The sequence below is a fragment of the Zerene cesonia genome, chromosome 28 (genome assembly GCF_012273895.1).
Source record: "Zerene cesonia ecotype Mississippi chromosome 28, Zerene_cesonia_1.1, whole genome shotgun sequence".
NCBI lineage: Eukaryota > Metazoa > Arthropoda > Insecta > Lepidoptera > Pieridae > Zerene > Zerene cesonia.
In genome coordinates this window covers 771,642-798,817 of record NC_052129.1, presented here as the reverse complement: position 1 = coordinate 798,817, position 27,176 = coordinate 771,642, and the positions used below count along the sequence as shown (strand labels likewise).

The following is a 27,176-nucleotide window of genomic DNA, read 5'->3' as shown; positions in this document are numbered from 1 at the left end:
GCGCCCAGCTCGCTCGCTGCAAGTCACGGGGTATTGCGTTACCGGGGCGATCGCGGACGGTGGGGAGCACCGCGTCACTACCATCCATTCCACCATCACTCCACCGTACGGGGTTTTAGTGGGTAGGACCATAAGTCAGGACCGAGGGTATCTATGCCAGATTTCCTCAGAGAAAAAATGTACAACCGGGCTGAACTAAGTATTTCATCGCCAACAAACTGTTCCGCAGTTTGACGAAATTTCGCAAAAAAACTAATATAGAATACTTAAAAAAAATTTACAGCGTAAACTTATCATTTCTCTTCATCAAAATTCGGTCAGTGTCTTCGCGTGAAAGAGAATCGAACATACAATCTTACAATATTTATAGTACGGCCAGGTATTCCTTTTTTTTTCAATTATAGCAAAGTATAGAATGTAGTACATATACTTTGCTATATTCTTTGATATGAACGGCGCAGCGGTGAAATGATTATAACTGGCGTTTCCAAAGACATACGAGGTTGTCCATTCGACTATATTATATATATATATATATATATATATATATATATATATATATATATATATATATATATAAAATATAGTCGAATGGACAACCTCGTATGTCTTTATATATATATATATATTTTTTTTTTTTTTGTTTTGACACATGATAACTCTGTGGATTTTCAACTGATTGACGTGATTCGTTTTGTTTTTAATAAATTGTTGTCATTAGGTCCTAATATTAAATCTGGAGTAGTACTTTACTCCCCAGACGATCATTATTTTTGATAAAAAAACTTGTCGTTTTTATTGTATCTCGCTATATATTTATTTCTCTAAAGCCCCAATACTACGATCGTCGATAGTCAGTAGTATAAAGAAGTATTCAGAACATATTATATTATAAAAGGTAACCTTTTTTTATAAGTAAAATAAGAATAAATATACATTATTCTATTATAAAAACTAATTTCGTATTCCATTCGAGTATTCTATTAAAAAAAAAAATATTTTGACATAAAAAATAAATAATTAAAAACTCACCAGTAGATCTTATTATCGCCACAGGCCTTGCCATTGGTGGTAGGGGTGGTGGGGGTAACATGGAGCTGCTGAAATAAGCAGGTTTTGGACTCCTAGATAAACTGTGTACCTGAAATAATTATAAATCAGTGTTTGTAATTAATGTTTTCTTATTGGTAATATTTATTCTATACTTTTATTGTTAATAATGCAATAAATGTCAAGATGCACGTCTGTATGCACAATGGGTAAATTAAGTAAATAACGTATTACGCCATATAATACAATTAAAAAACTAAAACACGATTTAATGAAAGAATCAATAATTTGTCTTCTGCATAAGGAGATAAGTGTTAGGACATTATTTAATCCTGGCGATCCTAATCAGGATAATAATCAAATCAATAAATCAAACGTAAAAGCTTGAATTAAATCTATCCATTGGATATAAATCAAAATCGATACTAAAGAAGTCAATCACATACAAACATACAGCTAAAGCCAACAAAAGCCTGTTAATTAGGATAACACCTATATTTCCTTTATACCACTGTAATTCTATCTTATAAGTAGTTCATGTCAGACTAAGAGAGCAGCCTCAGTAGCGTAACCGTTGTGTAACAATTTGTCAGTAGTTCCTGAGATAAGCAAGGTCAAATAGACTCTTTAGCTTTATCAAAATGATTAGATGATTTAGATTTAGGTAAGGAGTCGAGCACGCTCCGGCACGAATTAGGCCAGCTCGCATCGGGCAATTACCACACCCCCACAGAAAACCGGCGTAAAATAGTGGCACGCCACTGTGTGGCGTACGGTGAGTGGTGCATTTCCCACCCTCACCCAGACGATTTCTTCTTTCCAATCGTCAATCCCTTCCTCTTCCCTTACGATCGAACAAATAAAGCAATATCCACTATTTTTTTTTTAAAAAACACCAAAAAAAAAACCCATGAAAATGTCCAAAAAGGCTCACTTGCAACTGCTGCGCATCCGCGGGCGGCTCCTGGCACACGAACGTGACGAAGTCGCCGAGCGAGTCCTGCGGCGTGCCGTCGTACTTGCTCGAATGCTGGTTCGACAGGCCGTCTGATGCTGGAATTGATTGTGAATTATGTGGTTTTATTTACGTATGCTTATTTAGAAATTGAAGACTTCCTAGGGATTTTAAGCGCGATTCATTAATTACTAGCTGCGCCCCGCGGTTTCACCCGCGTAAGTCCGTATTCCGTAGGAATATCGGGATAAAAAGTTGCTTATATGTTATTCCAGTTGTCCAGCAATCTACGTACCGAATTTCATTGCAATCCGTTCAGTAGTTTTTGCGTGAAAGAGCAACAAACACACACACGCATCTTTACAAACTTTCGCATTTATAATATTAAAAATTAAAAGGATAGGACCACAGAACAACTAACTTTTTGTGTGTCAAATAAAAATGCAGAAGAGTAATATATAATAGTAAAATTACTCGCAACACATAGCTTTATCATAAATTAATGTTATCCAACTAAAAAACAGACCAATGAGAAAGATAGGATAACGTTTTTTTTATTGTTTTAATAAAGAAAAAAAATAGAAACACCGTCAAAATATATTATTACAAGAGATGGCGCTGTAACAAATTTATTTATAATCCAAATTATTTTGATATGAAATATTTTTCCACTAGATAGCATTGCACAAAACAATTGATAATAATCTTTATTTAATTCAAAGCACTTACAAGTGGGATGTGTGTCGTTGGGGGGCGGTGCGTGTTGGTAGAATATAGTGTTTGAAGGCACTAGCGGCGCCTGCGCAGCGCTCAGACTCGCAGAACTGTGTGGGATACCTGAAAATTGTGAAATAAATAATTATAATTAAAAGATAAATTAGGCATAATAATGATATTAATATAAACTAGCTGTCCGCCGGCTTCGCTAATGTCATCACGCAAACACTACTGAACCGATTGCATTGAATTGCTAATGTGTAAGAATATTAATGAATTATTATTATTTATTTATTTTTTTATTTTTTTTTTTATGTATACGTAGCAATATTATTAACTTATATCATTATTTATTTATTAGTCCTTTATTTCAATTAAAATGTGATCGCTTTAGTAAGTTCATTATGTCTTTTTTATTTATTTATTTATTTTTTCTGTTACCCATTGCGTCGCCACTCGAAACCTTAACTCATAAAGGGGACACTGAAAAACAGCGCTGTCAATGTTCTCAACATTGCAGCAGAGGCTGAGTTGTCTCCTTTTTGTCAGGGTCGTTATGACACACTCCTTATTTCTTATGCTGGTATTTTTCGTTTGTGTAGTTTTATATATGTGTTGTGTAATTGTATCTATTTCTTTATTTGTATAATTTCTATCATTGGTGTGTTGTGCTGTCCCTGACAAATAAATGTTTCTTTCTTTCTTTCTTTCTTTTCTTTCAATGAAATTTGGTACGTATACAGTTGGACAACTGCAATAACATATAGGCAACTTTTTATCCCGATATTACTACAGGAAACAGACTTACGCGGGAGAAAGCGCGAGGCGCAGCTAGTAATTATAAAGAATCTTTCACATAAAACAACTAATTACCACCAAACGTGCATTAACCTCTACATCAATAACTATCACTGAATCACACGCCAGCTATATATAGCTGGACCAACGCGGCTTGCATAAATAGCTCTATAGTCTAAGAGCCAGATAACACTACTGTACTTATTACGTTCTTGCTGTTCGCCAAGGCGTCGCCCGTGGTACATATAAAGCCTATATCACTAAGTCGAATTGTTTCCTAATGGTGAAAGAATATTTAAAATTCGCCTAGTGGTTTTTGCATGAAAACGTTACGAACATACAAAAAACTAGTTTCTTTATAATATTAGTTAAGTGACTATGGAAAGCAAAAAACTCGCGGCCTGGCAGGACAAAACCTGACCACATAGTTGTCCATAAAAGAAATCTATTGGTGTCGAAACGATCGCTCAAATGTGTACTTGTATGATTAAAAGGCTGTAAACTCATTAATTTGACCTAATATAGCTTATAGCCCTATTAACTGATGGATATTACAATAATCCAAAACGCTTGCCCTTAACGTTTTCTCAATATCCATACATCCATATTCCAAATAACATATATCTAAAAAGTTTATATGTTTGAACGCGCTTATCTCAGGACCTACTAGTTGTACACAGACAAAGTCCGCTAATACTGTAAAAAACATGTGTCTTGGACGTTTTCTAAAACTAATAAACGCAGCAAATTTTTATCATCAGATCACAGACTATTTAATGTTTTCATTGTTTATTATTTAATTGTTTTCGAACACTTGCTATATCAGATGCATATGTTAATATTAATATCAACCATTCATTAATTTGATTTCATAATTAATGAAAAGTAACTTTAATATAAAATAGTAATTGTAGGAACTTGGGTTTTGAAATCAAAGTGCTTATAATTTATATAATTATTCAGAATTCTTATTTAGAACCCGGTATTTTTTTCGATTAAAGGTTTCCAAAAATTTATTTATCAAAGACTACACATCCGAATTCATGTCTATCAAAGTAGGATTTGCAAAACAAATTTTATTTATGAAAACACCTGAACTAATAATCCCGAATTTTTTACCAAATAAGGGTTTCCAAAAAGTAATTCAACAAAAACGAAGCTTCCAAAGCAATTTCTATGAATGTAGGGTGTGCAAAAAAAAATTTTTTATAAAGTCATCTCAACTAACAACAATAAAAATCATATCTAACTCACTAAAGCACTGTCCAACGAGCATGGTGGAGGGCGTGCCCCGGTCCGCGGGCGGCTCGAAGGCGGGCGGCGCTGGACTGTTGTAGCCGTAATACGTGGACTCCAGTTTAATGCCACCGCCGGAACCGCCGGGTGATTCGGAGCCGGTTTCTTGTAGGATTGATGCTGGAAAGTATATATTTGTTAATGAACGTCGTTCATGCGAAAGTAACACTTAAGTAAGTGAAGCTAAGATATATTATTAGTTTTATATGAAGTAATGAAATCAATGATCTTCTTAAATACATAATACATTAAAGATACTTTCAAGCCACTGATTTTCACACGGTTTTAAAATCGTGGCTTTTTTCATTACACTGAAAAGTGGGAAGCGTTTTGTCTGGTATGAATAATATTTGCATTTGAAAATCTTTCTATTTTAGTCCCAAGGTTTGTAATAGTAAGTCTGTATACCTGCATGAAATAACACACAAAACAAAATAATACATTACGTTTAAGCACATACCTTTTGACAATTTCCATAATTCCTTTGACGAGAAGACGCCGGTCGCTAGAATAATATCGTTGCATATAACACCATTGTACGGATTGTGGGTATAGCCTGAAAGCCACGAATCCACACATTATGGCTTATATACTACTTTAATGTGACGTCACCTCCAAGACGATATAACCCGCGCCAATAAACAATCGATTCATGAATGGTAAACGCGCACGCCGCGGGACGGAATTTTTAAATCGATCCGTTATTGGAGTGGTTTATATTTGAACTTGATATAACAAATATGATGGAATAATGGAGTATTTCCATCATCTTTCTCATACTGGCGACTTTAAGGGACATTTGACTATTAAAACTCAAATTTCACAGTGGAATTAAAAATTATAGACATAAACAGAGGTTACGTTAAACACTTAATATATCTACAATATGGTGGAGGCGTCTAAAATAACATGTGATACCCACTGCTTCGTTCGCAAAAAGTATTGAATTATTCCATTGTAGAGTTATCTTAAACGATTATAGTCATAGAATAAATTAAAGAATGTAAAGTATGACATTATACGTTTTAGATAAAAATATATACAAAATGTTACGTAATTAACAAACAAACAACAAAATCACGCCAATGTCGTATATGTGCTCTTTTAAAGATTTTACTGAAATTAAAACACAATACAATATATAATTTGCCTCATTGCTATTTTAAAATTCGAACATTAAACCCGCGCCAAAAATAAAGACTAGCACAAACGAAAACTGCTAACATTTCCTCTCACTCACACATTAATAATGCATTGAATGCTATCTCTTTCTAGTTTTCTTGTTTCTTTTTATACAAGCATAAATAACTCAAATTATTCTTGAATTTTAAAAGAGCACAGATTAAATAGAAAGAGAACGAACACCAACTACAGATATTCAAACAATTTGATCAAATTCATAAGCATGAGTGTGGGTGCAAGCCAATGGGGATTCAAATGCACGAAAATAACTTACTAAATGTGCAAACACCAATCAATTTCGCTACAGTACTGAGAATGATTTTTAATGATAGCATATAATGTAAATATATAAATACACTCAGCAAAACAAGCTTAAATTTGTAAATTTTGAAAACTAAAACAACACAAATAGTATTTTACGGAATTTTTGACGTTTCAATATTTTATCTGTATAAGAGTACTAAGAAAAAACTTTAACTTCAAAACGTGATAAACAATAACCTTACTATCTACTCACACTACAAAAAATCACTTCATTATCATTACATACATGTATAAGAAATATTATCTGAATTAACTAAAATTCAAACGTAAGATGAGATTTATTTAAATAGAAAATTCTAAATACCAACCGTATCGAAAAGATAACATATAAATAACTATTATGAATCCATTCTTCAATGTAACTACAATATGGTACAATGTATTATAAATCACAAATTACTTATATTCATAGTAAAAGATAAAAGCTTTAAACACAAAAATCGTTACATGCAAAACAATCAACATAGGCCAAGCGACGGTTGCTAAATATTCGAAATTTAAGAGAAATTAAATATTCATCCAGAATATGTAAATGAAAGCGATTTGTATATTCTTATTCAACTCATTTTACGAATTCCTGTTGACTTGGTGAAAAAATAATTATATTATTTATCTCCAAATACTCGACCAATAGATATAAGGTAGAAGTCAGATACCATACAAAAGTAGAGAGACAGTGACAGAAATAATAATAAATCGAACTTTGAATTTTATTATTATAATAATATAAATAAATGTCTATATTAGTTGTCAAAAGGAACACAACAGTCAAAACTGGAGCTGAAGATTATATCAAAAACAAGCCCCGTCGTTAAACGGAAACCCCTATCTTATATCCTTTCTCATGTGTCCTAATCTTGGTACAAATTTTATTCAAATCGGTTCAGGGGTGTGAAGCGTCTGTCTGTCTGTACGCTTTCATGCCTAAACCACTGAACCAATTTTTTTTTTTAATTTAGTATGAAAGTAGAACTGAACTTGGGCATAGGACATAGGATAATTTTTATCGCGATGGGGAGATGGAAGCGATATAACCGAATTCCACGCGGGCGAAGCCGCGAGCGGAAAGCTAGTTTATAATATTAGAAGGTTCACTATCGACTATAATATTTGTCTTAAATATCATATTCATTAACAGATTCTGCAACCGCCGCTCGAACTGTAAAAGCGTGCGAAAACTCATTCTCAGTGACCGTAACGGATACGACACGACACGACACCGACGCTAGTCGGATTTACCTTTATTTTTTGCCTCATGTTCATTCTCTTTATCTCTAGGGGGGTGAGGCGATAGGGATCCGCTTAGTATATCTGAAACATTCCCATATTGATAAAAAAAGCAGTAACTATAACATGCATATATGTATATAATATCAAAGACTTTATTATTTAACACAAAACAGGTCACCGACGTCCCTGGGGAGGACTCCAAATTCTAAAATGGTACTAATAGACAACAATTCCCTATCAAACACTAAAATAATCGCGTAAATCGATTGAATACCCACGGAGTTATGGAGTAACAAACTCAAAAAGTTGAATGGAATCTCCTTCGTTTTAGGGACGTCAGTTAAGTGTTGTACGGCGTCGTTTAATGAAGAGGCTAGGCTATTCATTGAACGGCTGATTAAGACATTTGTCTCCACATATATCTTTAAAATTAAATAATATAATATGTGCGAAGCTATGTTTGAGAAAAACAGATAAATTATATTCATTTTAAAGTCTTTAATATCTGGTCTTATTATTCTATTTATATTATAATATTCCCTCGTATTATTGTCAAGAAACACATATTATATCTTATTATATGTACCGAAAGCATATTCTTGTATCTCCCGGAATTATTATCTTTGAAATTTTAAGGGAATTTCTAGAACATTCTATTAAAAGTTCGTGAAGAAAATTATTAAACACAGATTATGCAAACTGTACATTAAATATTAAATGTATATTACTATCTAAGTACTTAATTTTGTTAGTGTTTTTGTCAATATTAAGTTGCAAATGGTAATTTTAATATATTTAATCTATATTTCTGACTTGTTATAACGTTCAGTACATTCATTTATAATGTTATGGATTGTAATACAACAAAAACACTAAACTTTAAATTCTCAAACAAATTCCCAATTATGAGTTGTAGCGTTGTGTTATAAGGCATCTGTCTGTGTGTATCTATGAAGAACTTATATACAAATAGAAATGCCTTTTTTAATTAAAAACATGTCGCCATTTTAGCTCGTGCGAATTATCGTTTTATTATATCTATATCACCGTAAAATAATACAAGCCACAACATAAATTGAGTCTGTTTGAGAATCTCACTGTAATAGACATAAGAATCTGAGCGAGAGACCTGGCAAACCGCCCCCATTACCATAGCTATTGATGAAGTTAGCGAGATAGAGGTCCAGCTCCCGGACCGACACGTTGATGTGGTAGGGGTTCACGCAGAGGCCCGGCTGCGTGCACTCTGGGTGCTTCTCCAGCCGCTCCCCGTCCGTGCTCTCTAGGGGTATCGCCTTGAACAGGATCACCATTACTAGGTCGAGACGCCACACCTGGAATAATTGGAGATTTCTGTTGTCAGTTTGTATGGATGATCAGTGCTGGTGCTGTGCCCCGGATGACCAGGGGTTGCGCCTCTACGCATGATGAATTTTTTCAATTTTTTTTTTGGGTGTGTCTTTACATTTTTATGAAAATGTTTATATATGAATGTTCTCATTATATATAATTTTACATAACATACCGTGATATAATATCATGGCCTTCCTAGGTAAAAAGACAATCCATCACAAAAAAGTTACATTTTAATAACAAACATACTCGTATGATTAAGTTAATAATTTATATTATTACTTGATGGAACTGTATTTTAGACCATTTAGTTACAACATTGCAAGAATAAAATGCACACACTTAAAATTTAAATAATATCAAGAGTATAATATAAATAATATACGCATATAACATAAATAACTAGCTTATGCACGCGGCTACGCATGCATTAAATTTGCAATAGTTTAATAGATGTTATTATATATACAAACAATCCTATTGAATCGCTCTATCTATAAAAAAATCCCTACCAAAATCCGTTGCGTAGTTTTAAACATTTAAGCCTACACAAAAACGCTGGAAGCAACTTTGCTTAATTCTTTTTAGTGATCTAAGAGCTTACAAGATTCCCCATCATTCCAGCTCACCTTGTCCGCCTGCCGCAAGCAGTCTATCCGCCTCATCTTCCCCTTCTGGTCGGGGTTGGACAGCACGCAGACAGCTGGCCGCTTGCCCGTGATGCTCAGCACGAAGTCCTCCCGGCAGTCCTGTGTGATGTCCTTCCGTAGCTTGCCCAGCAGCCGCGACGCCCACTTCTGCTTCACTTCTGCTTTTTCGTTCTGGAATCAGTGTTTCATGCATATGAGATAGGAATATAAAGGATGTTCTGACATACGCGTATCATAGATACTGTATAGTTGTACGAAAGAGTCGTAATTACCCAATTAGAACTCTTAAATTTCAGAACAGTGAGCTACTATCGTCTATAGGTATATTATTTATTACAAGCCCACCGCCGCGGCTTCGCTCTCGTAGTCAAAGGAAAAAATACAGGTCGGTTCTTCTCATATATTTCCCATTCTTGAATTCCAGGATAAAAACTATCCCATGTCGTTTATGAATGTCTCTTTCTCTAATTTGATACCAATTTCATTCAAATCGTTAGTTCCTAAGATTTGCGCGTTCAAGCAAACAAACAAACTCCATCATTACATATCAGCAAAATAACAAAGGTAAGTCTCAATTGCTACAATCATGGAATCAATGACATCCGATCGACACAGCTATCGTCACTACAAAATATATCGTTTCATAAAACAAAAAAACACGGCCCACTAATGAAACTTTTCTAATGACAGCGATCCTTGATAAGTATATAAAGTTCGGATTAAATCTGTCCGTTCATATTGGCTCAAAATCGAATCCAAAGGAGGTCTCCGTACAACCATACGGTCTAGTATATCTTACGCTATCTGTGATACTGTGAAGCTGATAAAAGCGTGCAAAACCAATGAAATACAAACATCAGCTCACAAATACCATGCCCCGTATCAATTTTTCCCAACATTCTTATGTAACGTGACGTCATCGGCCATTGTATAAATTACTTGAATTTATGACAAGGGAAGCTTAGCGCATTGCGTCTAGCCGAATAGCTATGGTAGACTATGGCGTGCCGTATAATACCGCAACTTTTAAGTTCGCGTTATGTCTGAAACGGATTCGCTTACTGGGGTTTACTGTTTACAATACAATACAAAAATTACAAACACATTAAACATGTGTGTTGAAAATGATTAACTAATGATGGTGAGATAAAATAAGAAAGGAAAGAAACGTTTTAAGGCGGCCTTATCACGCATTAGCGATCTCTGCCAGGCAACCATTGTATAGGATTTCTTGTATCTTAACATTAGAGTAGGTGGTGTTCAATTGGATTACCTACCAGTATGCATTTAATTCAATAAAACCGACAAAAACAAAAATGTTAATAAAAAAATAAATAATAACCTACTCGAATCGAAAATATTTAAGCTTGTAAATAAACAAATTGGTAAAATTAGTTAATAAATACTTAATTTGTATTAAAGTAAACAATAAACTTATAATAAATAGTAACCAGACCACTTATGTGAATTAATTATTCGGTTAAGCAGTTGTGGCTCAGTGGTGGACACGGTCTTAAAATCGATAACTCGGGGGTTCGAGACCAGACGAGCGTGCAACAAACAAATTAATTTCTCAAATTATCTGCGCATGTGTATGCCATCACTGCTCAAATCGACGAAGGAAAAACATTATACTAAAATACACTGAAATTGAGTAAAATTAAGTCTAGAGAGCCTTTTTAAGTTAATGAAGCCAAATCTGTGACAGACAATACATAATATAAAGGTTCATAGTCTATTGGTCTACTGTCTATACGAACCTTCTTTTCTTTATTTATTTTTTTATGTCATAGCGGGCAACTGAGCTAGTGGTTCGCCTGATGGTAAGCGATCACCACCGACCATGAACATTCGAGAAGGTAGTGCCTCTGTAATTGCGCTGCCCGATTTTAAGGAGTAAGGGATAAGGAAAGGATTAATGACTGCAGGGAAGGAATGGACAGGGAAAGGACAGGAAAAGGAAACGGGCCCCCGGCTCTCCCACTCACCAAACGAAACACGATAGCATGCTATTATTTCCCGCTGGTTTTCTTTGGGGTGTGGTATTTCCCCGGTTATATTATTTATATATTTCCCCGGTGCGAGCTGGCCCAATTCGTGACGAAGCATGCTCGACTCCCACAATTCTATCCCCAAGCACCAACCGAGCACCAGCATGTTTATGTGTTCTTTGAAGCATCGAAAAATTCTCAACTTAAATAAAAACACCAATCATTATTTTCTACAACTGAAATTAATAAATACCTGTAACTCATATTTGGTATGCCGTTCCTCCTCAAGACTCATCCGTTTCTCGTGTTTTTTGTAATATTTCCTCTTGGCCGCTTGCAAGTTGAACCAGGTATATGAAAAGGACTTAACGAAAGGCATCAGGGCCTCTATGAACGGATGGAATTCGTCCTGTGAACAGTCAGAAGGGTGGAGGAAAATCGTAAAAGTATTAGCCATTTTGTGAAATTTTTGATCACCCCAACCTTGTTTGCACAAAGGGTCACCTTATTAGATTTTCTCAAAAAGTGTGGTTACCATACACAAAATTTTTGTATCAATAAACTGAATATTCAACTTTCTTTAAAATATTACATTATCTCTTAAAATCATAGAGAAATTTACAGCAGTTCTTTTGGAAAGAAATTTTTTATTTACTTTAAAAATCTCTTTTATAAATAAGAGCGTAATTCAATATCAAACATATAGATAATACAAATCTATACCCAAAGGATACCATTATTCCTGTGAAGAAAGCACGAAATCGTGTTGTCTCGCTTTTACTCAACGATTTACATAATCTCAGAGCAAGACATAAGATTTAGAGCTTCCTTATATCACAAGATCATACAGTATAATATATTTACAACAAAAGCATTCATAACATAAAGACGAATCCAAAGGCATAAGGAGTCCAACTTAAATAAGTAGTAACAATTTAATTACTTCATCAAAGAAAAACTAAAATATTATCTTTCATATGTTTTTTTATAATGTAGTATGAAACACGGTCGTTTAATATTATTTATTATAATATTATATATTTCCAAAGATATTCCATGTATATAAAATTATTTTAAGTCTTGTGAAAACATCAAACAAACGAATATTTAGATGTGACCTTGGCTTCATGTTTCTAAATTAAAGTTCCGAAAATGTATAACTCATTTCATCATCATCATCGGGTAATATCTGAACATCATTTATTACCCGATTCTAGCAAATGGAATAAGCTTACTGCTATTCATTATATAATAATCATTTATTTTTTTCCCAACTAGGCCAAATATTTTTGAGAACGTCACTGGCACACAACAAAAATGTTTTAAAAATCGAATTAGGCTATCCAGGCCGCGTAAAACCCGCCAATATTGACACATGTCACTGTCACCGATCACGCATTCATCGCGCGCCACGAACAAATGCTGTATTGTTGTGCTTTGAATCATAACTTAATATGCAAATGTGCCATCCTGATTTATCGCCAACCCTTTTTAGCTGTATTGGAATGTATTTGTTTTTATACTTTTTTCGAGACTCAAATTATAAATGACATGCTTGTCAATTCGCCATGTTTTATTCATGGCCAGTTCGAAGAAAATGTTGCTTGTTTCAGAGAAATTTGACTCGACACAGTCTGGTGAGGTTACGAAAAATACGCACTCACTGTCGTGGGTGGTTGCATGGGTACAATGTTGAATTATACTTAAGTTTATAAGCGAACTGTATAAGAATAACCTATATTATTTGTGTTGAATAATATCTACATATATGCAACGAAACTTAATGATTTAAACCGTCATATTAAAATGTAAACAAAATTGAAATGTCGCTCTCTTTCTATATAAATTGAATCTAAGTGGATATAGCAATCTTCTGACGCATATCAATACCAATAATATAAAGCTAATTTTGTAAAATTTGTTTTTTCGAACACGCTCTCAGGAAGTACAGGACCGATTTCAAACATTATTTCATCCTGGAACATATATGCAATCCTTGAGTGCTATACAATCTACGGACAAAGGCGCGAGGACCGCCGGTTGCCTATAAAATCCATAGAATCATGCAATCCAAGCGAATAACGCGCGTTACAAAAACTCCAATCACCTGACCTTCCACTTCACCTACGCGCACCGGCCGTATGAATGAAATCTTTTAAACACGGTTTACGTTCTCCATAAACAATGAACTAGTCAAAACATTAAATTGGCTGGCAACACGTAATGCCAAAACAGATTGCCAGGACCTGCCCACGTGGCGGGCTTCCCTGATCGCACTGCCAAATATTTAATTTTACCATTCATGAATCACGGATCTTGCGAGGCGGTTGTGTCGTTATGGGCCATCTGACCTTTACCCCTGAAGTAGGTGCTTCGTTAAGTGTAAATATAACATAAATCCTTTAAGCAGATATATTTTATTTCCTGTATGTTTAATTTGGGGACTGGTAACTATTTTTATATTTTTTATTATCTATGGTATAAATAATTATTTTATTGACCTCTCAGTCTTGAGTATACAAAGCGTGGCGTTAAATAATATCATAAAAATTGCATTAAATATCTAAAGAAATTCGCGCATCGTGTTACTGTCTGATAGGTTTTATAATTGTAACGTGTCCGTATACTATGAATGAGTAATAATTGATTACATATTTACCGAAATTTTACGATCTTCTTTTCAAATTGATAGATTATCAGCAAATAACGCGAACTGTGATTAGTAGGTGTAAAAGCTCTATAAAACAGAGCGATTAAAAAACAACAGTCACATTCTTCATTCATCTCGCTCGTGAAAAATACAATTTATAATCCAATTTTAATAGTATTTATCTAGTATACAAACAAGAAGGCGTCAAAACATCTCGTTGGCTTACACCGCAGACGTCGAATCGGCCTGCCAAGGTAGCTTGGCAGGACCCTGCCAGCACGTGCGTGTTCCTGGCATGAAATACACAAAAAACTTGCCAATTTGCCATTGATAAATAAGCCTATTAAATAGCACGCTTCTATTCATTTACTATCGGAAATTCTTTACGATGTGTTACGTTTTTACATCAGCGTACGTCTTTCCGTACGTCTTTCGTGCGTTGGTTAAGACGCAATGTTTTTTTTACTATTTTGAAATAATTATGCGTTGGATTATTGTGTAATTATGCCCAATTGTCTTCTAATTCAATAAATTGGACTGATAGCTATGAATTATTGTTTTTTTTTTTAATTTTTTAAGACATAATAGATGCAATTTAAAACAAATCGCTCCTCTACAATTGTAATACAAGTCGTCTACAAGTACCGGTTGTCTATAATTGTATAGTAATTTGTTTTAATATGAGCAGACAAATTTTATCTTTCAGTTAGCACTGTTTCTATATTCTTGCATTTAGTATGTTGCTCATAAGCTTATTCTCATATTTCTTTATCAGAATTTTAATAATAGATTGAAAAAATAATTGACTTCACGTCTATCAAGATGATCTTACGCCCATCGACAGACTGTTTAAAATAAATTAAGAAACCTTCCCTACGAAACATCTTAATAAAACTCACCTCGTTAAACAAGCAGTTATAACAGTAACAAAATAAAAGGCAAGCTAAATCTAAAAATAACATAACCGGAGCATAAGCGCACAACCGCCATGTTGAAGACACGAAAAAGCGCGCGAAATAGAAAATACAAAATGGCGTCATAAAACTATCACGCTCGCGATAAGGCGCGAATATTTGGCGTATATGAGCAACAAATGCTGAATAGTAAGACTTGGCAAACTGTTGGATCTCCGTACAATATGCCCTGATGCTGAGATGATATCGCTTTCACGTGTTTATTTGATTGTGTTTTAAAGTTATTCGCTGCTAAACTAGCTGGAAACTTAGATAGTCTGTGAAGAAGTGAATTCAGTAGTTATGTGATTTACTGCGAAATTCATATAGAAAATGACATTTGAGCTGAAAGAGGCTACAGTTGAGGTTATTGTTTATAATTTTCTAATCCAGTGACAGTTATTCATATGGAATTGAGAAATAGAACAAAGAAATGGTAAAACGTTTTATGAAACAGCCCTTAACAAATACAGTTTATAACGAAATTTTCACGTCATGTGCAGTTGAGAGCGCGTGGAACTTGCCATGGAAAATTGCAATCATTTTCTGCTTATAGCCAGATATTTGGGAAAGTTGTATTGAATATTGAATAGTTGTAAGAAGTTGCCTCCAGGACGTTTACACAACTACTCGATCTATTCCGTTATAATGAAGATATTTGATGTAGTGTTGTAATAAATTTTACATATTTAAAACAAGCGATGAATAAAAGTAAACATTGTTTACAAACGCATCCTCGTAAAGCGAACCGATCCAAACAAACTATTAGAAATACTTCCAAAACACGAGCATTGCCAAACTGGAGAGCGTTCACCCGAAGATTTTGGCGCCAAATCCTACGTCAGCGATTCATTATTATTTTTTATCTGTATTCCGCGATTTATTTTATAGATATTGGCGCTGGTTCATCGGGGATACCCATGTGGACTTGGCCGTGGCACCGGTTGGCTTACCTATCTGGGTCGCTACGTCACACAGGAGTCAGGCCAAAATCATAGCACACGCGGAAAGTTGCTATGTGAAAAAAAAATACAGCGGCCATCTTGTCACGTGCCGTTTTGGCGCGCAACAAGTGAACGCATACGTTTAGCAGCGCACGTAATTCTACAATAAATATCCATTGTTGTAAACTGAATGCAGAATTTGATTATATGTATTTAGGTAGTTAACCTGAACGAGCCTGGAATATTTAAAGTATTTGCGATGCATTTTGAAGAATTTCTCCGGATAAACCCTTGGTTTCTCTGAGCAATATTCAGCGGTGACAATGAAATATTGCCTGCTTTCCACAGCTTTATATTCTTAATATTTTCACTATAACGCCAATGGATATCATACATCTATCAAATAAACACAATCGTTTTCACCCATTGTCTTCGGATAGCTAACTCTTCAGCAACTTTTGCTAAATGGCGTTCCGAAACCAAAAGCAAGAACCTGATGATATTTGAAAGAAAGGCTACGACAATCTTTAGTCTGCCTTTTTCTTTCATATTTGGAAAACATATTTTCATGATACCTTTGCAATGTAATGTTATTTAAAATTAAATACATGTTTCGCAAATTAATAAAAAACTAAATCAGTTTATCAGTTACATTCATGAGTATAAATATAACTTTGGTTGCATGTGTAAATTCGAAAATGCGACACGCTCATTTCCATAAATGATCCTTTCAACTACCTATAACATGAGAAATTGAGAAATTTTGAAAGAATAGAAAAAATTTGATCACAAGGCGGGATTCGAACCCGCGTTTTTTGCCAATCCATTGCAACGCCTAGCCTCTCATTTATAAAGCATTTCAAAGCTAAAAAAAACTAAATATTAAATAAATATGCCCTTATATATAACATATTCAAAAATTAGTATTTTAAAACATTTTCGCTTGTACGAATCAAGAAACCCAGATTCACCCAATCTCGAACCGAATTCGCTCAAACCGCCATAAATTAATCAAAAAAAAACATACGTATCGTATCGTATCGTAACCGTATCGTAACCGCCATTTCAATTCGTCAACAACCCGTTAACCGACCATCAAAGAAAACTGTTTTTTTTTGTTCATCGTAAAATTTGAGGCCTTGCTTTTGGGTATGTGGTTTTCAGTAGGTATGTCTAACTCTTAACTGTATATTTCAAACCAGATGCGTAATTTTATTATGTTTAACTGTTCAACCGACTTAAAATAATGAAACTGACATGTCGTATAACGACGTACAACTACCCTATAACTGCGGTTTGTGAATTGGTATGCTTTTTAAGACTTTTAAAGAGAATGAATCGTTGGATTTCGTTGTACGTCATCTTAAATATGTTTTGCAGAATTTTGTACGAATTAGCTCTATTTTAACCGACTTCAAAAAGGGGGAGAAGATTGTTTAATAAACGAATTCACAAATAGCAGAATTACTCAGTTTTTGGTTATGTTAGCCTATTCCAGGCTTTAAACACGTATGCCAAATTTCACCAGTGTATCTTTATTTGTTTGAATATATGTTTGTCTGAAATTATTCCTTTTTCATTGTGTTATTGTATGTTGTGGGTATGCTTAAGCTTACTTACATCCTCTGCCTAAGGGTAAACTTAAACTTAGGAATCAAAAGTTTGATTAAAATCGGTTCTGCAGTTATTGATGTTTCTAAATAGGCTTTTTTCTAAAACAGTTATCGAGATATGAACATTTGAAGTCGTTAATAATATAATGCTTCTTCGAAAATCCCAAAAGTATATAATTTTGTAGTCTACGGGAGCGAAACCGCGGGCGGTGCTAGTATTAAACAAAACGAAATAGATTTTCTTATACGACAAAACTAGACTTTGACGCAACCAACAAATCTTCATATGGTTGAATATGTTACGTAGGATTATAGGTAATTATGATATTTTATGAGCCACGTGGCTAGTGAAGTGTTCTTCCCATCAACGGTTATAGAAAATTAAATCCCATGAGCAATCTTTGCGCCTATAATATGTGAATCCATGTATATATACATATCAAAGTATATCCAAAACTTCTTCACTGCTGGACGAAAGCCCATCCTATAATTTACAACTCCCCTTTCCTTTTTCAATGTATTAAGGTCTAAAACAATAGACATCTATTCGTAAGATATTTAACCTCACGAACGGAAGCTAAGCGTTCCGCCCGAAGCAAATGATCATCGTATTGTGTAAATATTTAAAAATATTTACTGGAGATTGAATCAAATGGAACAGCAACTATTTGATAGTGATTTCACTGTGTAGTTTGACGTATTTATATCGCATTCACGACTGAAGCAGTGTAACAGCTGAACTGTTTGCTGAAATAGAAAATAGTTTCAAGAACTGGGTGCGCGGCGGCGGTTACAGCGGCGATACTGTGGTTAGTTTATTTTTGCGTCTCTTTTACTCGCTTTTTATAAACAGGTGTAGAAAGGGACACAGTTATGTTGGGTAATGGTTGATGAACAACGTCACCTTCTCATTCTAAATCCCTGTATTCTTCGAAATACTACTGGCAAGGAAACTTGCGTTATATTTGACGCTTATTTAGACTATATCTACAACCTTTCATATACCAATATAAATATTTTATTACATAATAATAGAACAAACGTCAGAACCCTTAAATACATATTCACTATACTGTAGCTAATACAGCCGCCATACTAGGGTTTATATGTGTCACCTTTAAACACATATTACAATCGTGTGTGTAGAAATACTGCATTAAATTCCAAAGGAACGCAATTTTTGCGAGTTTGCAATCTCGAGTTATAAAACCACAAGCGATATATACCACAAACTGTATACCACCAAACGCTACATCGTATGGAATCGCTGCCCGCGCTCACTGCCACCACCAGCTTGCACTCAAGCCGACCTTCCTCTAGAGGTATCGGAGAGCATTCAGCCCATACTAATGCAACGTTCAATATTATTTGTGACTTCACTTGCTATAAGGGCAATCTAATGAAAGTTCAGAATATCCTCTAAAAGCGATGAATTTTGGTCACTTTACTAAATTTTTATGAAAGATTCTACGCATGTGATGTTGTAGGAGGCCCCATTTTTGTATGTTTAGGGGTTGAGCAATTTAAAATTTGTAAATTTGCCGTATACTCTTTTTTTAAGCATTGGTTTCATAATAGTGTAACCAGCGAGCTTTTCAATTGTAAGACATATAATGCTATAAAAGTTTAAAGTAGTAATTATATGGAAAAAAGGATACTTATTAAATGTAAAGTTACACTGTCAGGTTTGTACGAGTAGGTTAGCTATAATTATCAAAAAAAATCGCATTATCCCTTAACTTAACTGTTTTAAATTAAAAATCCAAATATCTTTTGAAAATTGATGTTTACTTATGACATGCGTGTTATTTTATTCTCAAATGCATTTATAAATTCAGTATAAGACTATATATTCCTTCAGAACCATTCAAAACAAACGGTTCGAGGAGAAAAGATGTCAATAAAAGACGTAACACCGAGATCCTGCTTGGAAAAGTCAAAGACATGGGCACGTGCAGCGAATATAACCCGACGTGTGATGCAATCAATGGAGTTTCTACATTGTGGAGTGAACTATAGGTTTTCTTTTTATCTGTGTAAAATTTTGGAATAATATTTAAGCTTACGATTGATTCCGGGTATTACTTTTAATATCTCTAGACATATTTAACAAGTTAAATTTTAGAAGTTGACAGAACAATGACAATTCGCCATAATAAAATTTTTCACCCATTCAAAGATAAACTTGTGGATCTGTAAACATTACAGGAAGGAAGAAGTTTACAACCATGATGGATATAAAAAAGAACAAATTTATTAACGGTATATAAAAAATGTAATGAAAAGCGTTACGAGGAATAAAACGGTTAATTAAAATGCTGTGATGACATATGACAAATGACAACAATTTCCCACCAAACACAAAAAAGAATCACATGAATCGGATAAAATCCCGTGGAATTATCGAGTAACAAAAACAAAAAATTCTGTCTAATTAAGAACTTTTTTTTGGAACGTCGTTTAAAAATAGAAACCGAGTCTCAAAAGCACTCTAAACCCATAGACATTGCGCATTATTTTTCTCATATGGTATTACCATATCTGCCAGTGTCAGATAAAAAATCAAAAAGTGTAGATAACGTGAAAAATATACAAACAGTTGTATGTATTCCTGACCTTGCGAACTGCAAATTGAGTGGGAGCCAAATTAAATGTAACCTAATTTAGAAGTTTCCACTGCAGCCATAAATCACTTACTTTTTCACGATTGTCATTTGAGCTAACGCTAAATTTACAGGCAGTTGAAGGTCATTTAACGATATTATATTGAAGAGAATAAGAAGAAAATTAAGAACAACGGTTGTACTAGATTATCAATTTTAATATCACCATGAACACATGATATTTATATTCAATCCCTTATCAGAATATATCTTTCAATTTATAGAATACCATTTAAAGATTTTTCTGTGATTTCTATATTCATGTTTTATCACAAAAATAACATCCTCCACTTTTTTATGTCTGTTATTAAAACACGCTTAAACCAAAACTTAACATATACTTAACTGTGCTTAATTTTAAATTTTCTTAAAGACTAATTAACGTACATAATTCTAGCTTCTACGCGATAACATGATAAGAACACTGAATATTTTCTCGTGTTTGATTTTCAACTAATACTATAAAATTGGAATTTATATTATTAAAGTGGCTGTTTAATTGTTACAGAAACAAGGCTTTATATCGCTTATATCCTTAATTATGAAAAGCATAATTCCCATTTCATATTTAAGAAATTGTTGAAGATCCAATGACAATGACTAAAACGTGTCTTAAATCTTTGAAATATCCTTAATTATTAAATGCATCGTAAATAGCTTATATAGATTTTAGAGCATTGAGAAACTCTAAAAAATACAATTCTTTTAGAGTTTACGAATGCTCTAAAAGAATTTTAGCTGAATACTTGAGTACTTGAGATTAAGCTTGAGTTTGAGTTGGAACATTTAGCAATTAAACGGTGCACCGTCCACCCACCATCTAAACATCACAAGGGAATGTACCTCACCCGGATGTAGCGAATGCATTCTGCAGCGGACTCCGGCGAATAAATATGGAGGACAGCGGAATTCTAATAGACTTGATGGCTTTTAATGCTGCCTCTCCTAATGCGATTCTATCAGAGTAATAGTGATAAATCGGCGGTTTAATATGTAGTATGTGCTTTTGTTTGTGGTGACGTCATTTACACACACATGGATCTTTTGATCTGTGTTCATATTTCAAAATTCGAATGTATTTTTATTGATTTTTGTACCTCAGAACTGACTAAGCGATTTGGAAAACCAATCTTGATGATTTTATTTTTATTTGAAAGCTTGTGACTACGTGTGGTCCAGTTTTAGTTTTTTGAATAATATTTATCTTTCGTCCTAAATGAGATAGCAGAGCTATCGGAAATAGAAGTTTGTGTAGATGATTTAACAAATGCATTCATGACCATCGTCAGACCAAAATCAATATGGCCTCCACTAGCAAGAATTGTTTGTAGTGGGGATAATATCGATAGGATAATCCAAAAACTCAGGCGATTAATATACTTCTGAGACTCAAATAATTATTAAATAGAGTAACGATCTTAATCCTATCCTACTAATATTATAAATGCGAAAGTTTGTAAGGATGTGTGTGTTTGTTGCCCTTTCACGCAAAGACTGCTGAACCGATTGCAATGAAATTTGGTACGTAGACAGCTGGACAACTGGAATAACATATAGGCAAATATATTCCTACGGGATACGGACGCGGGTGAAACCGCGGGCGCAGCTAGTATTGTATAATATGATAAAGTAAACCATTATTTATTGATCCTCAAGACATGAGGATGAAAACAAAATCCGGGCAGTTCCAATTTAGGAATATTACAAGAGCCCGAGATTTTCTGTCTCTGATGTTATGTTGAATACTTGACTGTCGAATTCCTCTACAGATATGAGTGGATTTTGATACCATGAATAGATAAGTGCTTGAAAATATAAGGTTTTAAAAAGAAACTTACATAACATGGAAGAAATCGCTATATAGCGATAAGGCCGCCATTTGTTTATATGTAACTTTATAAAGTTTTTTCTGTAGCTTTATTAAGAGCAATAAAAGAATTAATAAACAAGAACAAGGAGATCAAAAGTATTTAATTTACAGTATGCAAAGGAACATAAACTGGGTTTTTCGCGTTTTATTATTATTATATTTATGTCACCACAATTATGATGATTACGACACCTTATACGTTAAAATCCGTCCATTGATTGAGGCTGTAGGGCCCGTCAAGGAAATGGACATATAGAGTTACAATGTCATAAAACTAACAGGGTACTGACATACACAACCTTTTTGTAGGAAGTGTATACACACTTCAAATTTAAATGTTAGGAGGCCTATTTCCTTCTCCTAGCCCTTCCCAGTCTATTCCTTCTTTCCAGTCATCAATCCTTTCCTTATCCCTTAAAAGCGGGCAGCGCATTCTCAGAGGTCTGAGCCTCTGCGAATGTTCATGGGCGGTGGTGATCGCTTACCATCAGGCGAATCACCAGCTCAGTTGCCCGCTAGGACATAAAAAAAAAGGTTTTTTCTTTCTCTCTTCTTTCTTCTTTCAAATCGCTCCAATAATCTGATTACGTTCTGTATCCGATCGCGTTTGATGACGTCACATTCTTTTTCAACGATTTCTCCAGTTCAAAATCGACGCATGCCCGCGGAATCCCACGGTAAACCGCTAACATGGATCAAATCAAAACCAAGTGCATCTTATTTATATTCCTTATACACAACACAAGGTGAACAGCGAACGATGCACTGGCCACAATCATTTGCAAATAAACCAAATAATATTCTAATCACGCAGCCATTTTTACAATGCGTTGTATAATATACGTTATGTTAATGGCCATTGTTTTGTTGTGTGTCATTGCATAACTGTTTGAGTGGTGGTTTATTCGGGTCAACAGCTCGGGGGTTAATGGTTTGACAATTTCGGGAGCCGATCGCTGGGTTCACTGGGTGGTAGTATCCCGAAATACCAAGTCTTAAGTGTATTGTGACAAAAATTACAGAAACAAATATGTATTTGATAGACCATACTTAATCCAGTATAAAAAATATAATTCAGTTCAAGATACTTTCTTAGAATTATTTTACACTCAAGACACAAGTTGCTTATATAACTTAACTTAACTTATATAAGTTACTAGGTATGTGTAAACTTGACTGTTTATTTCAGTATTTATTATTAATAGGTTCTTTAAACCACCTTCATAAGTTTAAGTACACAAAGACAAGCCAAAAGGAAGTTTTCGAAAACTCTATAAAAATGCTTTATACATTCTCCAACGTCTTTTGATATAACATTTCCCCTTCCTTTCCCTTTCCCTTCTAAAAATTATATAAAAAATAATAATCATAAACGGATAGCTTCATAAATGTATTCACAAGAATTTATCAATACGTCATATGAAATTTCCGATTGTAGAATTGCTTAGCTTCTTTTTGAAGGCAGTTTAATACATAAATTACTCACAGTCTAATTGTCCAAATAATTAATTACATTGTGTTGTATAATTTTAAGTCTCTGCAGTAAAAATTCATATAATACCCCTTTTTAGTTTTTAGTTGTATTTAAAATGGCGAAATGATTTTCCATTGAATTCTTTAAGCAAATTATATTGCATTCGAGCATGAATTAGCTGCAATATCAAATGTAATCCTACAAATTTTAACCTCAATCTGCTCTTTCCCTCAATATCAGAACTGAGAACTCATGGAATACTTTGAATTCTATATCGTGTACTATTATATACCTTGTTATTCCGATCATCAGATATTTACTTCTATATTTATATTGTAACCGAGTGATTACCCAAAAACTATTAATTTATGTAATGGCTGGCATTTCACTCGAATCCACGGATAAAAGTATATCTATAGCTCATGTTTTATTCAGATACCTGCGTTATATAACTGCAAAGTATCGTCAAATTCCGTTCAGTTGTTTTGCCGTGAAAGAGTAACAAACATGCATCCATACTCACAAGCTTTCGCCTTTATATAAGTTGGAAGTGATATAGATTATTTTGTGATTTAGCAATATAATTAATCTATTCGGCCGGTTAAATCTTAAAATATAGTGAAATATACAGATAAAAAGTTTTTGCGCAGTTGCGAATGGGTGTCTAGTGAAACCACAAATATTAGTACACTATAATAATAATTAAAAAGAGGGAGCATTTGTATGTATGATTGTAATGATTTAACACAAAAGCTGCTGGACCGATTTCAAAAATTCTTTCACCTTTAGAAAGCTGCATCTACACTGAGTGACATGGGCTATATATGTACCACGGGCAAAGACGGGGCAAACAGTTAAAACCTATTAATTTCCATCTTGTTGTAATTATTATATAATGAAATCTTCTCTTTACACATAAAACAAATACGGTTATGAGTTCAATTCGTTTAAAACTTTCCTTTAACTTCACATCGTACTTTACTACATAGTATAAAGCAAAATCGGTTCCGCGCCTGTATGTTGTATGCTTAAATCTCTAAAACTACACAACGTATTTTGACGACGTCTTTTTAATAGATAGAGTGATTCAAGAGGAAGGTTGTGTATAACATCCGCCGCCGAAGCCGCGGGCAAAAGCTTGTTTACGTATAGAATCCAATACGCACTCCGGCTTCACATCCACACTACAAAAAGGCCAACGCTGATCATACGAACAAAAACCATTTGCATAATTAGCATCCTGGCGTTATCCAAAACTTCGTTGCTTTATTCGTCGAACCCCCAGCGTGCAACCCTCGCTAACTGCGTCACAGTTAAAACTCACAAGCACTAGGAACACACCCATTAGTGCAATAGTGCAACCATCGCGCTATAAACATGCAAATACAGCAATCAAGAGGCGAAAATCGTCGAAAATTATTCACGTTAACTCCGAAATCCCTTAAGACGACGGCCCCGAACGTAGGGATGACATTTAACGGGTGCTGTATGCAAATCAGCCGGTTCGTCCTCACACGCCGGCTTACAGCCACACATCACTAATCCTCGCAAGCCAACTCAACTATTGTCTCCAGTTTACTCTAAGATACGGCCCGAACGTTTGCATATTGGCATTATGCTCAATGCGCCGAGTTATGACAGTGTCGATAATAATTTGCGGCGACGGGTGTCCGGCTAGTGATGCGACGGCGATATCGATGTAATCCGATTGTAATGTAAACTAATCGAGATTCATAAATCATCGGTACATGGAACATAAAAGAGACGGCGCCAGACGCCACATACGATTTAAACATACATTGATCATTAATTCATCACATAGAAAACACTTGAAATGCTATGCGTTCGCCCGCTCTTGTAGCATACAAAGCGTCTGAAACATCCTAGAACTATTCCTTTTAAAATGTACGAATTGACACCTTTTTAAATATTATTGACACTATTACAAACTGAAGACGTAAAAAGCTTATTAAAATAGTTTAAGCGATTCCTGAATTTGAAAAGACAAGTGTATAACAGAAATACTTTATATATATTTTTAAATCACAGTCATAAAGTGTTATACATAAACATTTTAGTGTAATGTTGATATTTTTGTCGCCGCCGTAATATATCTTATAGGCTTATCGAAATACTTCAAGTATTTTTACATTAGTATTTTCGGTTGCTATGAGAGATGCGCATTGCAGTGCTCTTTTATGAAAATTAGACTGCCACTAGAAATAAAGAAAGTCACGTCCTCCCAACTTAAGTGCCTTCGTTCAATGGTCCGACCGGAGTCATTAGGAAAGAAGTAATTAAAGGCCCGATTAAAAAGAAAAAACCTATACTCGCAGACGCGGCGTGGCCGCTAGTAAACATGGCACAATCAAAAAATGTTGCAAGCGTTGAAGTATAAACAAGATAGTGTTTGGCAGGGCTGCAAGGCGCTCCCGATTACACTTCCATCATTCCGCCGGTTCATTCAATATTTTTTTTACTAAACACTGTAATTTCTTGGCTCGAACGCATCCGTTTACATGCCAAACAATAAATTTATTAGCCGGAGGAGTGGCAACACTGGACGTCACTCATCGATACGTCATCGATTGCGTGGAATTTTCGACATTTTGAAAATCGATTTCGGCGTACGATGCGATCTGCAGAAGCTTACATAACGCTCCGTCAAGGTGACTCGCCCGTAGCCACTACTCCGATCTATTTTAAGTCGAATTTCATAAATACACCGTGACAGCCCATCTCTCCTCTCCCGCGTTCGCCGCCATGCCTGGGCGGCCATCTTGCGTCTTGCGTAATTACAAAACTTCTGGTGTCACACAGAAATACCGCACCATCGGGCGTCCTTGCTAATTTTAAAGTCCTTTCCTAAAGTTAAGCGTTTATGAGGTAATAGAGGTTGTGACGTAGTTCTGGCAAGCTGCCGGACGCCGTACGCGGTCGAACGAAGAAAAATGGCCGAGACGGCGTGTGGGGTTATATTTAGAAGTGTCCCAACAGTTTGGGAGACGAGCGAAATCGACTCGAATCGTTACTGGGGACGAGTCTACGCTGATAATGTCCGGCTGTGGAGAACGATCGGAAAACTAATCGTATATTACTACGCGTGTATGGACAGCAGATGCGCTAACCAAAATTGCGGCCCGGAGCCTACCATCAATATTGTCGACCTAATTGAATATTATTCGGCAATTTGTGTTGCTGAAAATCTGGCTGCGAGTATGCGGTGCCCATATATCGTCTGGGAACGGTGTTAATGTTTTCTATGGGCATGACACGATGCGATGCAGTTGCAGAACTAAATTTAGCCGAGCGGTTTTAGCTCTGGGCCGCGTTTGCGCAACGCCTCGGCGCTGTGAGCGAGACGGCAAATTCTATTATCGGAAAAATGGTAAATCACTTGAGAAATAATGTCATTTTGATGCTTTTGATGAGCTGACGTCGCTGACAGTGAGGGTGTACAGTG

General features: G+C 34.9%; 1 protein-coding gene across 1 annotated transcript in view; it reads right to left on the bottom strand.

Annotated features, from left to right (window-relative positions):
- LOC119837679 (nuclear factor 1 B-type) overlaps positions 1–27,176 on the bottom strand; it is a 51,661-nt gene that overhangs the window by 6,186 nt on the left and 18,299 nt on the right. Inside the window, exons 2-11 of the mRNA XM_038363410.1 lie at positions 11,800–11,955; positions 9,535–9,726; positions 8,703–8,886; positions 7,562–7,633; positions 5,277–5,372; positions 4,775–4,936; positions 2,735–2,842; positions 1,985–2,103; positions 1,033–1,141; positions 3–16 (exon numbers count right to left, since the gene is read on the bottom strand). Of these exons, the coding sequence (XP_038219338.1) occupies positions 3–16; positions 1,033–1,141; positions 1,985–2,103; positions 2,735–2,842; positions 4,775–4,936; positions 5,277–5,372; positions 7,562–7,633; positions 8,703–8,886; positions 9,535–9,726; positions 11,800–11,955 (1,212 nt within the window). The remainder of the gene's footprint in view (positions 1–2; positions 17–1,032; positions 1,142–1,984; positions 2,104–2,734; positions 2,843–4,774; positions 4,937–5,276; positions 5,373–7,561; positions 7,634–8,702; positions 8,887–9,534; positions 9,727–11,799; positions 11,956–27,176) is intronic.